The 16,496-nt window shown below is 41.1% G+C and overlaps 5 protein-coding genes across 5 annotated transcripts; 2 read left to right on the top strand and 3 right to left on the bottom strand.

The window, feature by feature from the left end:
* Positions 1–1,233: 1,233 nt before the first annotated feature.
* Positions 1,234–11,159, bottom strand: LOC309564727 (histone H2B 1.1-like; the record flags this gene model as incomplete). Its single annotated transcript, XM_082269410.1, has 2 exons — positions 1,234–1,557; positions 10,806–11,159. 2 exons carry the CDS (start codon positions 11,157–11,159, stop codon positions 1,234–1,236), a joined length of 678 nt encoding a protein of 225 aa, XP_082125536.1.
* Positions 5,630–6,286, top strand: LOC309564732 (uncharacterized protein; the record flags this gene model as incomplete). The annotated part of the gene is made up of 1 exon (XM_082269415.1): positions 5,630–6,286. One exon carries the CDS (start codon positions 5,630–5,632, stop codon positions 6,284–6,286), a length of 657 nt encoding a protein of 218 aa, XP_082125541.1.
* On the bottom strand, positions 7,205–7,615 carry LOC309564765 (histone H3.2; the record flags this gene model as incomplete). The annotated part of the gene is made up of 1 exon (XM_082269447.1): positions 7,205–7,615. One exon carries the CDS (start codon positions 7,613–7,615, stop codon positions 7,205–7,207), a length of 411 nt encoding a protein of 136 aa, XP_082125573.1.
* Positions 11,160–11,483: 324 nt separating the features above from the next.
* On the top strand, positions 11,484–11,876 carry LOC309564788 (histone H2A type 1-like; the record flags this gene model as incomplete). Its single annotated transcript, XM_082269470.1, has 1 exon — positions 11,484–11,876. The coding sequence occupies one exon, from the start codon at positions 11,484–11,486 to the stop codon at positions 11,874–11,876; it is 393 nt and encodes a 130-aa protein (XP_082125596.1).
* Positions 11,877–13,392: 1,516 nt separating this feature from the next.
* On the bottom strand, positions 13,393–13,704 carry LOC309564824 (histone H4; the record flags this gene model as incomplete). Its single annotated transcript, XM_082269507.1, has 1 exon — positions 13,393–13,704. One exon carries the CDS (start codon positions 13,702–13,704, stop codon positions 13,393–13,395), a length of 312 nt encoding a protein of 103 aa, XP_082125633.1.
* Positions 13,705–16,496: the final 2,792 nt, after the last annotated feature.

Below are 16,496 nucleotides of genomic sequence, written 5' to 3'. Positions count from 1 at the left end.
AATATTTTATTGTGATAAATTGTATAATTAAAGTGCACTCTACAGGCAAACACTTTGTCTTCTTATCACACTCAGACTTGTAATACAGGTGAGTAGTAATGAGAGGAAATGTGATCACAGAACTTCATTCTCTCTCATCTCTTTTACTTCCAATCTATCTATGCTGATCGTCTACTCACCGCTAAACTCCTCCAACCAAATCCATTCCTCCTACGTCACATCACATTATAATTCATAGTTCAGGACATTATTTACTCTCTTGGCTATTAATAGACCACGCCTATAATGGATCAGAGTTGCTTCTTTTAAATCTCCCGCCGTTATTCGACTGGCCAATAGGAAGATTGAGCCGCATTATCCCGCTAAACTCGACATTGTAGAAGTTCTATTCATAGATTCGCTCATCTTCCTCCAAATCACATCACTTGTGTCGCCTTTCAGGTTCCAAATATTCAATCAATTATTTTCTATTCCCAAACACCTCCATCCTTTAATTCTGCTGAATAATTTCTGGAGATCAGAGATCATTGAATATTAAATACCAAACAAACATCCCCCATCTGAAAAGGAACACAGATCTCAGATCCCCCTTCACACTCCTTGGAAGAAAAATACATTTTATTATGGGAAGAAACCGCCCAGAACTGTGATTGGTGCAATTTTCACATTTTAAAATTTAAATTTCCCGCCGGAATTCTATGGAACGTTCCAATTATCTCAGATAGAATAATCCGACACTAAAATCTGATATCTTTTCCTCCGGGAACATCGATCATCCGTCCTCTGAATTGTCGGGCAGTTTATCTAACCAAGAATAATAAATACGTTAGAAATATTAGGTTCAGTTTCAACATAAACGATATATTCTCCTCACCCAGCAGCCAGCTCGGAAAATCGGCTCCATCACCCGGAGTGCGGACTCTACAATCAACTATAACAATGCATCAACTGCCCAACCAATGTAATTTGTAATATTGTTCTGTTCTTCCATAGCTTTGTTAAACGTAAAACAGATCGAACAATCAGATCGCAGAGTGTATGGGCAGCTAGACATCGCAGCACTCCATTTCTTAGTGAAAAGAAATGAGCGGCAGTTCCTATGGTTACACAATAAATGTGTAGAAATGAGTGTTGGGAGTTGTGAATGATCAGCCCTTTGTGTGAGAAGGTGGGTGGCCCTGAGAAGGACCTTTGTTGTGATGAAGTGGGGTAAGCGGTGGATGTTGGGATTTTTTAACCTCCGAATCCGTAGAGAGTGCGCCCCTGGCGTTTGAGAGCATAGACGACATCCATGGCGGTGACGGTCTTCCTCTTGGCGTGCTCGGTGTAGGTGACGGCATCGCGGATGACATTCTCCAGGAAAACCTTCAGCACTCCGCGGGTCTCCTCATAGATGAGTCCGGAGATGCGCTTGACACCCCCTCTGCGGGCCAAACGTCGGATAGCGGGTTTGGTGATGCCTTGGATGTTGTCCCGGAGCACCTTCCTGTGCCGCTTAGCGCCTCCTTTCCCCAGACCCTTCCCTCCTTTACCGCGACCAGACATGATGATTCTCTGCTACAAAGACAGACTGAGCTCAGCTGTCTGCCCGCCCGCCTTATATACAGCCTGAGCGGACCAGATGGAAACCTTCCTGGGAAAGAGGCGGAGTCACACCATTCATTAAAAAAATAAGACAATTTAATTCATTTATAAGGCACCTAATTATTATATTATATGCCGATACATTAATGCAACAGCAATACATTTCCGGAAGATGCATTTATTCCTTCTTATCATGTATTTCTATTTATAGCTGGAGATTACACGGAGAAAAGGAATCTTTAACACTTCATAACAGAAACACAATCACCAGTTTTAATTGTTCAAAGTAATTTAATATTTATAAAATATTGTTTTGAAAAGGAAACAAGGACACGTTTTCCCGACATCTCACCTTCCTGGGTGTAAGGCTGGGCGGACCTGATGGGAGACATGCTGAGAAGGGGGCGCTGTCAGTCATTTATTACACTGCAGATAATTGCATTTATTTAGAATATTGTAATGAATGGAAACGGATGTAATTTATCAGAAGCGAGATATTTTCTTTATTGATTCATTGTACATTTTTTCTGACATGTCATAATTTGATATATTTATATAAGTTTTTTCTTTCTTCATTTACTAGTTGGAAACATTGTTAACAGTTTGCTGATTTTAAAGTTACAAAGAGGGAGCCGATCAGACATGAAACATTTGTTTCATTGTACATATGTATTTGGCAGTGTCATCATTGCTACATATCTCTACCAGCACTTTCACTTTTTTACTCTAGTTTTAATATGGGGGAAATCTGTAACTGTTACATCTCTGAAAAAGGGAACATTAATTATCGGCCAGTTCCACGATCATATACAGATGTGATGATGAAACGTGTAATACTTTTTATCCCATCATATAGAAAGGTAGAGATCTATGAGAGAAGTCATCTCACTATCATGTTCTCTGTGTAGCAGTGTGTATGTGTGTGTGTGTGTGTGTGGGGGGGGGGGGGGGGTTGGATTCTGCATTCTGAGGACTTGGAATAAAAGAGAACATATGGAAATGTTTTACATTATTCAATCATCTTCACATTCCATTTCTATTCATCTTCTTGATAATAAAGCATTGATGAGATTTCTCGGATAAATGTCTCATCTGATGATCTCAGGTCTCAGTGTCGGATTTGGCGGTATAATAGGGCTGAGTATTTCTCTGTAACGTTCTTCACAATTCAGGCGGCAAATTTAAAAAAGAGCTATGTGAAATCTGGGCCAATTAGAGCCGTGGGCGTTTCCCTCTTAAGCCTCTACTTCATAGAAATCTATTCTGAGATCTTTCTCCGTTTCCCCCCGAGAAAATACTTGTTCAGTAGACTTTTCATTGATCTCTATAGGAAACATTCTCTAGCAGGGCGGATTCTGTATTGTAAAGTAAAAGAAAAGCTTGGAAGAAATGTGACATTTATATTTCTAACGTATTTATTATTCTTGGTTAGATAAACTGTCCGACAATTCAGAGGACCGATGATCGATGTTCCCGGAGGAAGAGATATCAGATTTTAGTGTCTGATTATTCTTTGTGAGATAATTGGAACGTTCCATAGAATTCCGGCGGGAAATCTGAATTTTAGAATGTAAAAATTGCACCAATCACAGTTCTGGACGTTTTCTTCTGATAATAAAATGTATTTTTCGTCCAAGCAGTGTAAAGGAGGATCTGAAATTTTTGTTGCTTTTCAGATGAGGGATGTTTGTTTGGTATTTAATACTGAAAGATCTCTGATCTCCAGAGGATATTCAGCAGAATTAAAGGATGACGGAAAATGAAAACTAACCCCTATAAGGAGATCACATCGTTCCTTATACGATATAAACAATTAGATGATATATATATATATATATATATATATATATATATATATATATATATATATATATATATATATATATATATATTTATTCTAATTTGAACAGACAGGTGTCATTATAGCACATTGTCCCCCCACCCGGATCACAATCTTAGGTGTATAAATATACGATCAGATCTCCTAAACATGTATGTCCGGCTCCTTCTTAGGCTCTGGGAAGATCTGTTGGATTTGGAAATAGAAAATAATTGATTCGGATTACTTGGCGCCAGACTTGTGTCAGTAATCATCGAGAATTTAACCGGTTTGGAAGAAATATTTGGAACCTGAAAAGCGACACAAGTGATGTGATTTTGAAGAAGATGAGCAGATCTATGAATAGAACTTCTACAATGTCGAGTTTAGCGGGATAATGCATCTGAATCTTCCTATCGTCCAGAAGGAGCACCTTTACTAATATATACACATTTATAGATGAATCAACATTAGCAGATTAAAAACTTAAAGTGTTAGTAATAAAGGAGCTAAGGAATAAAGGCATCCTCGTAGGGTGGTACTGTAAATGCGAGCATAAAAAGGTGCCACATCCCAAATTGAATAGCAAAATTGATCAGTGAACTCTTATGGCCTGTTTAGGCACCAAACTACACAAAATGTCTTACAAATGATACATTTTATTGCATTTTGTTCTTGAAATAGAAAGAGCAAATAAAATACTTGCGGTATGATACAACCCAAATATTCATAGCCACATGACCTTATATATACAGACCAATAGCTTACATGCCCGTACTTCTTGAATTGTATATTTGTTTGCTCTCTGAGCAATCCAATTTGTATACATGCTATACTTTGAGAATGTATCTTCTCATTTCATTTTTTGTTTCCTTTACATCTTTAAAAAAAAAAAAAAAAAAATCAAATACAAAATTAAAGTAATAATAATAATTTAAAAAAAAAAAAAAAAAAAAAAAGATCACTTAAGACACATACTTTTTTCTTTATTTTAGTTGGAGTGGAAAGGGATAGGACCCCCTGACAGGTTTTTAATTCTGCTTGTGTCCCCATTGAGGGGGGTATTTACCCTCTCTATCTGTCCTGTTTACCATTTTCACTGAGCTTGAAAGTAAAAGAAAATCTCAAATGTTGGGTTATCACCGGAACAGTAGTAGAGTGGAATTCTTTCACACTGGACACTAGTTCTGGTGTGAATCAGGGATCCCCTCACTTTGCAAGGATTTCTTCTCACTCCCCGTTTAGCTATGGGACCAAAGATGGTAAAAATACATTTTTCATGGGGTTTATTATAACCCTCCCTTATTTTATATATTGAAATAAAATGGAAAAATAAATAAAAAATGATTATTATTATTAATAATAATAATAATAATAAAGACGATTAACACCAACCTCTGCCTTACTTACATCCTCTTTTTGCCCCGTGTGAAGGAATGTGTAGATGTTACCTCTGATTCTAGATACAAGGAAACATTCTACCTGAGTAGTCTATATAGCTGTGTAGTAATATGTGCTAATAAAGTTACTCAGAATATCCAGTGACAATATATTTGTAATGATGAGCAGAAAATGATACAAAGATGATGAGAACATGTAATGTTTAATGTACTGACACCTTCGAAATCTCTAACAATCTCTCCCATCACATCACACAGGGATCTGATGTCCCCGGCTGATGTTTTTGTTCCAGGCTCCTTCTACTCAGCTATAGACGAGCAGATTTGTGTGTTGGAGGGAAATGTTTCCTGATCTTCTCTCTTCACTCATGTAATGTGAAGATGATTGTAGTTGGAGATGTGAGAAGATTGATTTCTGATAGGAATGTGTGTAGAAAAGCAGGTAGAAGGAAGAATGAGACACACACTCAGGAGGTTGGAGGTGTTTGCAGCCTCTGTGTTCAGCCTCCTGAGCAGATGATGAGAGCGGTAAGTGAGAGATCGATAAGTGACAGTCCAGTGAGCAGATCGGGTCCCCGATAAAGATCGGCCATCCTTCCATTTCATATTAAAATCGTTTATCTCTCTGACGGGGAAACACAAGAAGAGAGAGAAGATTCTCCAACACTGAAATAAGAATTAGTGGGCGTGTTTAAGGTGTAACCAATAGCAGCGCAGAAGACAAATTCTATATCAACCAATAGCGGCGCAGAACGTCTGTATATAAGGCAGAGCGCCATCCCAGAATGATGTTTCTATTATCTGTTTTAAAAACTCCCTGAGAATCATGACGGAGACTGAGAGCGCCCCAGCCGCCGCTCCTCCAGCGGAGCCCGCCGCCAAGAAGAAGGCGACTAAGAAGGCGACAGCCGGAGGAGGGAAGAAAGGCAGCAAGAAGCCGTCCGGTCCCAGCGTGTCCGATCTCATCGTCACAGCCGTGGCCGCTTCCAAGGAGCGCAGCGGGGTCTCCCTGGCCGCCCTCAAGAAGCTCCTGGCCGCCGGAGGATACGATGTGGAGAAGAACAACAGCCGTCTGAAGATCGCCGTCAGGGCGCTGGTGACCAAGGGGAACCTCGTCCAGGTGAAAGGACATGGAGCCTCCGGATCCTTCAAGATCAACAAGAAGCAGCAAGAGGGCGACAAGGCCAAGAAAACCGCCAAGAAGCCATTGGCTGCTGCTAAGAAGCCGGCCAAGTCCCCCAAGAAACCGGCGGCCAAATCACCCAAGAAGCCGGCGAAGTCCCCTAAGAAGAAGGCGGCCAGCAAAGCGGCCAAGAGCCCCAAAAAACCGGCAAAGGCTGCAGCTGCCAAGAAGGCGACAAAGAGCCCCAAGAAGCCCAAAGCTGCAGCCAAACCGAAAAAAGCCGCCAAGAGTCCGGCTAAGAAGGCGGCCAAAGCCAAGACAGCAGCCAAGCCCAAGAAGGCCGCTCCGAAGAAGAAATAAATCCCAGCAGCCGGAGATCTCCATCTACACCCCCCAAAGGCTCTTCTCAGAGCCACCCACCTCCTCCTAACAGAGCTACACATACCTACCTACACCCCACCTCCTAACAGCTACACCTACCTACACCCATCTCCTCCTATCAGAGCTACACCTACCTACACCCATCTCCTCCTATCAGAGCTACACCTACCTACACCCATCTCCTCCTAACAGAGCTACACTTACCTCCTCCTAACAGAGCCACACATGATATTTCAGTATGTAATGCGGCCATTATGAACGTTCTAAGAAGAATCATTGTAATGATCGTGAGATCTCATCCTCCTCTATGGGCTGATCGATCCTCAGATCTCTAAGCACTATTCCTAGCGATTCTGTTTGGAATAAGAAATGACGTTTCTAGAAAATACAAGAATGTGTCTCCTGAGAGAATCCAAACATTGTTCAATCTGTTCCTAGGAAGTGATTTGTTTTACCGTTAAATATTGTCCCAATGTATCTCTTAGGGAAGATATTGAGGAAGTGTGAATTGTTACTCTGTAATTGTTAGTAATGTTACAGATGAGTTCCATTGTATTTAGGGGACAATAAATCGGTAAAAGGATCTCCTTTATAGATGAGAAATGTGAATTTCTCTGGGATCGGTTTAGAAATGTTACAGATGAGATTTACTTCCACACTGAGGATCGGAGCGGAGAGAAAAGAGAAATGCAGTGAAGCTGATGGCCGGGAAAGTGTAGAAATGTAGTAGCGGGGATTGGCAGCATGTAGTAGGGGTGTAGAAATGTAGTAGCGGGGATTGGCAGCATGTAGTAGGGGTGATGAGGTAGTATGGAGCTCTCTGTGAAGAGGATGTGGTGGCTCTGAAAAGAGCCTTTGTGCTTTGTAGAGATAGTATGGAGGGAGATAAGAATGTATTTAGGCCCTCTCTCCGCGGATGCGGCGTGCCAGCTGTATGTCTTTGGGCATGATGGTGACCCTCTTGGCGTGGATGGCGCAGAGGTTGGTGTCCTCGAAGAGTCCTACGAGATAAGCCTCGGAGGCTTCCTGCAGAGCCATGACGGCGGAGCTCTGGAAGCGCAGGTCGGTCTTGAAGTCCTGGGCGATCTCTCGGACGAGGCGCTGGAAGGGCAACTTGCGGATGAGCAGCTCGGTGGATTTCTGGTAGCGGCGGATCTCCCGGAGAGCCACGGTGCCGGGCCTGTAGCGGTGAGGCTTCTTGACTCCGCCGGTAGCCGGGGCGCTCTTGCGGGCGGCTTTGGTGGCCAGCTGCTTGCGGGGAGCCTTCCCTCCGGTGGACTTACGAGCGGTCTGCTTGGTTCTTGCCATGGCGGAAAAACTCTTCTAATCTCCAGACGGAACAGAAGTGTGAGAATACGGGCTGTGCGGCGTCTATTTATACAGACCGCGCTCCGCGTTTATTGGTTAGTGCTGACCACGCCTTCTTAGGTTTAATTGGACTATTTCTTAGAGCTCTAATCAGCCAATGACTGAGTTGTGTGATTCAGCTTTCAGTAGGGCGGGGCTTTCCCAGCAAGAGGTCACATGGGGCAGATTAACCCGAACCTGCCCGGAAAGCTGTGCGCGCCATTCCTGAAATAGGAGACATTAGAAATATTGTGAAGATGAAATGCTTTGTGAAATCCACTAAAGGACAATTTTACTATAAACTGCCCAGGAAGGATCATCGGGAAATGTTTTATTGAATCGGAAATAATTTCTGGCTTTATAAAGTCGTTTTTTTCTTAGTGATCAGTAAGGTGTCAGAGTTTAGATTTGATTTTCAGGTAAAATCTCTAATGAAGGTTTCTATGAAACGTGTAATACTTCCTATCCCATCATATAGAAAGGTAGAGTTCTATGAGAAAAGTCATCTCACTATCATGTTCTGTATGTAGCAATGGGGGAGGGGATTCTGCATTCTGAGGACTTGGAATAAAAGAGAAGATATGGAAATGTTTTACATTATTCAATCATCTTCACATTCCATTTCTATTCATCTTCTTGATAATAAAGAATTGATGAGATTTCTCGGTTAAATGTCTCATCTGATGATCTCAGGTTTCAGTGTCGGATTTGGCGGTATAATAGGGCTGATTATTTCTCTGTAACGTTCTTTACAATTCAGGCGGCAAATTTAAAAAGGAGCAATTTGAAATCTGAGCCAATCACAGCTGTGGGCGTTTCCTTCTTCAGTCAATAATGTCTTTCTTATAAGGATTTTAAAGAAATGCATTCTGAAATCGTTAATCGTCCCCCCCCCCCCCAAAAAAAAAAAAAAATACTTGTTCAGTAGACTTTTCATTAATTTCTATAGGAAACCTTCTCTAGCAGGGCGAATTCTGGATTGTGAAGTAAAAGAAAAGACTGGAAGAAATGAACATTTATATTTCTAACGTATTTATTATTCTTGGTTAGATAAACTGCCCGACAATTCAGAGGACGGTTGATCGATGTTCCCGAAGGAAGAGATGTCAAATTTTAGTGTCGGATTATTCTATTTGAGATAATTGCAACGTTCCATAGAATTACGGCGGGAAATTTGAATTATATAATGTGAAAATTTCACCAATCACAGTTCTCTGTCTCTAATTCTGCTGAATATCTTCTGGAGATCAAAGGATGGAGGGAAATGTCAGCCAGTCCCTGTAAGGAGATCACATCCTTCCTTCACATTAAATACGATATAAACAAATATAATAACTAAATAAATATATAGCACGTTGTTCCCTCAGCCGGGTCACAATCTTAGGTGAGGAAATCTACAATCAGATCTCCTAAACATCTATATGCCGCACTCACACATTCTTACAATAAAACATCCTCCACAATCTCCCGCCTTACATTGTTACTTTATCTCAAATCACACGTTGGGAAGATCGCGGAGCTTTTATCCCACAACACAATGGAGGAGAGAAGCAAGAGAAACGATACATTGTATCTATTCAATCAGCCCAGCCAAATCTTTGTCTATTTGTATCTATTTCCATCACCAACAGCAGATCGATGTCCATAGATAAAGCCATAAGCTGCCTGATAGGTAAATGACACAAAATATGTACAAAGTATCAGCTACATACAAATCTGATCACAATATCACCTCAGACAGCACACAGTCCTTTATAAAAGTTAGAAATAGAAAAATGTTCCTACGTCATTCCACATGTTTAACACAATTACTAATATCTACACATTTATAGATGAATCATCATTAGCAGATTAAAAACTTAAAGTGTTAGTAATAAAGGAGCTAGGGAATAAAGGCCTCCTCACAGGGTGGTGCTGTGAATGCGAGCATAAAAAGGTGCCACATCCCAAATATAATAGTAAATTGATCAGTGAACTCTTATGGACTTTTTAGGCACCAAACTACACAAAATGTTTTAAAAATTATACCTGTTGTTACATTTTGTTCTTAAAACTAGTGATCGACCGTTATAGTTTTTTTTTTTTTTTTTTTTTTTTATTGCCGATACCGATAGTTTGGTCATCGCATATCGGTAAATATCAACCGATATTTTCGTACATTAAAATAAATAAAAAAAAAAATATATATATATATATATATATATATATACATATATGTTTTATTATTATTTTTTTTACAGGTACTCTTGTGGAGGGATCTGGGGGTCTAAAAGACCCCAAACCCCTCCTCTGCGCTTGGAAACATTCAAAACGCCACGTTTGGCTGTTTTATATGCTGTAATTTATTAGAATTTTGCGCAGAATGTGGGGAAGTCCCCTCCCCCTCCTTGTAATGGCAGGCTGTCCAATGACTTCATTGGAGAATTGTCTTCTTCTATAAAGGACTGTGTGCTGTCCGAGGTGATATTGTGATCAGATTTTTGTGTAGCTGATACTTTGTACATATTTTGTGTCATTTACCTATCAGGTAGCTTATGGCTTTATCTATGGACATCGATTTGCTGTTGGTGATGGAAATATATACAAATAGACAAAGATTTGGCTGGGCTGATTGAATAGATAAATGTTTCATTTTTCTTGTTTCTCTCCCCCATTGTGTTGTGGGATAAAAGCTCCGCGATCTTCCCAACGTGTGATTTGAGATAAAGTAACAATGTAAGGCGGAGGATGTTTTATTGTAAGAATGTGTGAGTTCGGCATATACATGTTTATTCAGCTCTGCCGCCTTGTGGTGATTCCTGGTAGAACAGTCGGGTGTGTGTGCATTACGAGGCGATGAATAGGGAATGTATAGAGGCAGAAAGTGGAGATAGATCTCCACAATAAATCTAGAATCAGGATGGGAATAGAAGGAAGGTTCGATCCACTCCCCTCCCAGTCTAGGCGATCTACAGTACTTATCTAAAGATAATTTAAAGAGAAAAGTTTTCTATTTTCTAAAAATTAATTAACTTCCTTAATGACAAAACACATAAAGATCGGAGTAGAGCTCTGCTGTGATGTCTGTGGGTGGCTCTTAGAAGAGCCTTTGTGTGTTGTTGGGGTGATGGATGGGGGAAGGGTATTACTTGGCGCTGGTGTACTTGGTGACGGCCTTGGTGCCCTCGGAGACGGCGTGCTTGGCCAGCTCTCCGGGCAGGAGGAGGCGGACAGCCGTCTGTATCTCCCGGGAGGTGATGGTGGAGCGCTTGTTGTAATGAGCCAGGCGGGAAGCTTCGCCGGCGATGCGCTCGAAGATGTCATTGACGAAGGAGTTCATGATGCTCATGGCCTTGGAGGAGATGCCGGTGTCGGGGTGGACCTGCTTGAGCACCTTGTAGACGTAGATGGCATAACTCTCCTTCCTGCTCTTCCTCCGCTTCTTGCCGTCCTTCTTCTGGCTCTTGGTCACGGCTTTCTTGGAGCCCTTCTTGGGCGCCGGGGCGGACTTGGCTGGTTCAGGCATGATCAAGGATAAGAATGTTTTCTCCGCTCTGAGAAGAGAAAGTGTACTGGCGCCGCCCTCATGTGCTGCTTATATAGGCGGTCCTATGCAAATGAGCCTCCTCCCTCCTCACTCTTCTATTGGAGGACTCAGCCATGTGATGGGGAGTGACGTCATGCTTTCCTACCTCTTTTACCGATTGGTCTAGATACAAACCTAGAGGTTATTGGCTGGCTTCAAACGTGGCCAATCACAGGGCGAGACGTCATATCATTCAGAGTATAACAGGAAAGGGAGCGGCTCCAGCCATTCACATCTCTTTGAGAACTCCATTATCACAGAATCATGTCTGGCCGCGGTAAACAAGGAGGAAAGGTTCGGGCTAAGGCCAAGACCCGATCGTCCCGGGCTGGTCTGCAGTTCCCAGTCGGTCGTGTTCACCGCCTGCTCAGGAAGGGTAACTATGCCGAGCGGGTCGGGGCCGGAGCTCCCGTCTATCTGGCCGCTGTTCTCGAGTATCTCACCGCTGAAATCCTCGAGCTGGCCGGCAACGCCGCCCGCGACAACAAGAAGACCCGCATCATCCCCCGACACCTCCAGCTCGCCGTCCGCAACGACGAGGAGCTCAACAAGCTGCTCGGGGGCGTCACCATCGCCCAGGGAGGAGTCCTGCCCAACATCCAGGCCGTGCTGCTGCCCAAGAAGACCGAGAGCCACAAGGCCGCCAAGACCAAGTAATCCCCAACTCCTCTTCCTCACCAAACACAAAGGCTCTTCTCAGAGCCACCCACAACTACATACAAAGAGCCTCATACCTCATTCTGTGTCTTACAACAAATCACATCTATCACTCAGTAGGAAAAGTTTTTCATTCCTACAAATACCTCTAAAAAGCAAACAACTTGCTTATTAACCCTTCTAATACCGGGGACTTGTAGTGAGAACATTTCCTACATCTAAAGAGAGCCTTCCACTCATTATTGGAGAATCTCCTTTCTAAAGTTCTCATCTCCCTCCAGGAACTCCTCGTCATTCCCCATCCTTTATTCCTGCTGAATGGATTCTACAAATCAGCAATTACCAAACAAAACATCTTCCCAAGGATCTCCAATATCATCCAAGTCAGGATTCTCCTGTAAAGGAAGAAAAAACGTTCAGAACTGTGATTGGCTCAAATTTCCCGCAGGAATAGCATGGAAAGTTACAATCCTCCCTGATTGGCTGATCTGACATAAAATCTCCCTTCCGGGGAAAATTCATCAACGGTCACCCTCTGCTTCCAGGCAGTTTTATAAGCATTGAAATGTTACATTGTTTTAGGGTTTGATTTTACTACAGAATCCTCAGCCATTACTGGCGGATGAAAGGAACGCCCACAGCTCTGATTGGCTCAGATTTTAAATTTGCCCGCCTGAATTGTGGAGAACGTTACAGAGAAATAATCAGCCCTATTATACCGCCAAATCCGACATTTATCCGAGAAATATCAACACTTCATAGTTTTATTTTCACCGCTTAGTGAGGAATGACTACAAATGGAATCTGAAGATGAAAGAAAAGAGAACATATGAAAATGTTTTACATTATTTAAAGTCCTCAGAATCCCCCTCCCCCACACACAACATGAGAGGACTTCTCTCATAGATCTCTACCTTTCTATATGATGGGAAATAAAGGATTGCATGTTTCATTATCAGATCTGTGTAGAACTATATCTCCCCTCTGCCTGATATACAATTTGTACATATAGCAGATGCACAGATTTCTTCTTCCTGTATTACAATCGGAATGTTCACAAAAATTCCATCTTTGAAACATTCTATTTCTAGAATCATCTCAGTATTAGTGATCTCCATTCTTTTCATAATGAAATATACATTTTTAGGTTCAGTTCCAGGATAAACTATGATCTATTCTCCTGACTCAGCAATCGGCTCCACCACCCTGAGTGCTGACTGTACAATCTCCTATAGATCTACTGACCGCCCAATAAGATTCCACATATAATATTGTCCTGTTCTAACATCTATTGTTCAATCTGCTTTATGTTTAGCAGAGTGTATGGGCAGCCAGACATCGCTCCATTCAATTTCTTACTGAAACAATTAGCGGAAGTTCTTATTGTTACACGATAAATATATAGAAATTACATTTCTGAGTTATGAATCATCATCAGCCCTTTGTGTGAGAAGGTGGGTGGCCCTGAGAAGGACCTTTGTTGGGGTGAAGTGGGGTAAGCGGTGGGTGTCAGGGTTTAGCCTCCGAATCCGTAGAGAGTGCGGCCCTGGCGTTTTAGGGCATAGACGACATCCATGGCGGTGACGGTCTTCCTCTTGGCGTGCTCGGTGTAGGTGACGGCATCGCGGATGACATTCTCCAGGAAGACTTTGAGCACTCCGCGGGTCTCCTCATAGATGAGTCCGGAGATGCGCTTGACACCCCCTCTGCGGGCCAAACGTCGGATGGCGGGTTTGGTGATGCCCTGGATGTTGTCCCGGAGCACCTTCCTGTGGCGCTTAGCGCCTCCTTTCCCCAGACCCTTTCCTCCTTTACCGCGCCCAGACATGATGATTCTCTGCTACAAAGACAGACTGAGATCAGCTGTCTGCCCGCCCTCCTTATATACAGCCTGAGCGGACCAGATGGAAACCTTCCTGCGAAAGAGGCGGAGTCACACCATTCATACAAAATAAAGATAATCTTATTCATTTATAAGGCTCCTAATCATTATATTATATTCAGATACATTAATGTTGCATTACATACACAGCAATACATTTCCAGAAGATTCATGTATTCCTTCTTCTCATTTATTTTCGATTTATTCCTGGAGATTACACGAACAGGAAACTTAACACTTTATTACCAGAAACAAAGTAACCAGTTTCATGAAATTGTTCATAGTAATTTCATATAATTTAAATTTATAAATATTGTGAAAAGGAAACAAAGACACACATCTTCAGACATTTCACAGGCTGAGCGGACCTGATGGGAGACATGCTGAGAAGGGGGCGGGGTTCAGTCATTTATTACACTGCAGAGAAGTTAATTTATTTAGAAGCTTTTAAATGTTTTACTGAATAGAAACGGGTGTAATTTATCAGAAGCGCAATGTTTCCTTTATTGATCCACTGTACATTTTTTTCTGACATATCATGATGATATATATATATATATATATATATATATATATATATATATATATATATATATATATATATATATATATATATATATTTATTTCCCTTACTTAGAAACATTGTCAATATTTTGCTATTTCTATTTACAAAACGGGACCGATAAAATAGAAACATTTGTTTTATTAATTCATTGTACATATGTATCTGGCAGTGTCATTATTACTACATATTTCTACCAACACTTTCACTTTTTTATTCTGGTTTTAATATGAGGGAAATCTGTAACTACTTCATCTCTGAAAGACAGAACACTAATTATCGACCAGTTCCACGATCATATACAGAAGTGTATATGTTAATTTTCTCGGATATATGTCTCATCTGATGATCTCAGTGTCGGATTTGGCGGTACAATAGAGCTGATTATTTCTCTGTAACGTTCTTCACAATTCAGGCGGCAAATTCAAAACAGAGCAATATAAAATCTGAGCCAATCAGAGATGTGGGCGTTTCCTTCTTTAGCCAGTAATGTCTTTCTTATAAGGATTTCAAAGAAATGTATTCTGAGATCTTTCTCCGTTTCCCCCCCAGAAAATACTTGTTCAGTAGACTTTTCTTTGATCTCTATAGGAAACATTCTCTAGCCGGGCGGATTCTGTATTGTGAAGTAAAAGAAAAAAGACTGAAAGAAATGTGACATTTATATTTCTAACGTATTTATTATTCATGGTTAGATAAACTGCCCGACAATTCAGAGGACGGTTGATCGATGTTCCCGGAGGAAGAGATATGAGATTTTAGTGTGGGATTATTCTATCTGAGATAATTGGAACGTTCCATAGAATTCCGGCGGGAAATATGAGTTATACAATGCGAACATTGCACCAATCACAGTTCTGGGCGTTTTCTTCCGATAATAAAATGTATTTTTCCTTCCAAGGAGTGTGAAGGGGGATCTGAGATCTGTGTTCCTTTTCAGATGGGGGATGTTTGTTTGGTATTTAATATTCAATGATCTCTAATGCTGTTGAATATCTTCTGGAGATCAAAGGATGGAGGAAAATGACAGCCAGTCCCTGTAAGGAGACCACATCCTTCCTTCACACATAAATACGATATAAACAAATATAAATAAATAAATATATAGCACGTTGTTCCCTCACCCGGATCACAATAGGAAACCTACAATCAGATCTCCTAAACATCTATATGCCGCACTCACACATTCTTACAATAAAACATCCTCCACAATCTCCCGCCTTACATTGTTACTTTATCTCAAATCACACGTTGGGAAGATCACGGAGCTTTTATCCCACAACACAATGGGGGAGAGAAGCAAGAAAAACTAAACATTGTATCTTTGTCTATTGGTATCTATTTCCATCATCAACAGCAGATCGATGTCCATAGATAAAGGCATAAGCTGCCTGATAGGTAAATGACACAAAATATGTACAAAGTATCAGCTACATACAAATCTGATCACAATATCACCTCGGACAGCACACAGTCCTTTATAGAAGTTAGAAGTAGGAAATTGTCCAATAAAGTCATTTGACATGTTTACTAACATCTACATATCTGCATCTACATGCATTTCTTGTTTTGGATAAAATGTCACTTCTCCTGCAGTGAGATAGTCTTGCGGTCTCACTACTGCTTTATTTTTCTCTGTTCTTGTTATTTTGAATTACCTTTTTATTCACAATAAAATATATTGAGGAGAAAAAAAGGCCTGCATTCTTGCTTATAAGAAAAAACTGACCTGATGGAAGACTGATGGAAGGGGCGGGGTCACAGCCATTCAATGATCTGCAGAGAATTTAATTTACTTAGACACATTGTTAAAATGTTTCCGATTTCTATTTACAAATAAGAGACTGAAATGAAACAACTGTGTTTATTGATTCGTTGTATATATATTTATCTGGCAGTGTCATGATTACTACAGATTTCTACCAGCCCTTTCACTTTTTGTTTATTTTAGGATGTAGGGGGGAATCCGTAACGGCTACATGTCATGTCTGAAAGATGAAACATTAATTATCGGTCAGTTCCCCGATCATATACAGATCTGATAATGAAACATGTAATACTTTATTTCCCATCATATAGAAAGGTAGAGATCTATGAGAGGAGTCATCTCACTATCATGTTCTGTATGTAGCAGTGGAAGGGGGGGGGGGGGGGTTCTGCATTCTGAGATCATATG

Source organism: Pelophylax lessonae (genome assembly GCF_965119305.1).
Source record: "Pelophylax lessonae genome assembly, chromosome: 9".
In the NCBI taxonomy this organism is placed as follows: domain Eukaryota; kingdom Metazoa; phylum Chordata; class Amphibia; order Anura; family Ranidae; genus Pelophylax; species Pelophylax lessonae.
This window is presented reverse-complemented; position numbering and strand designations above follow the sequence as displayed.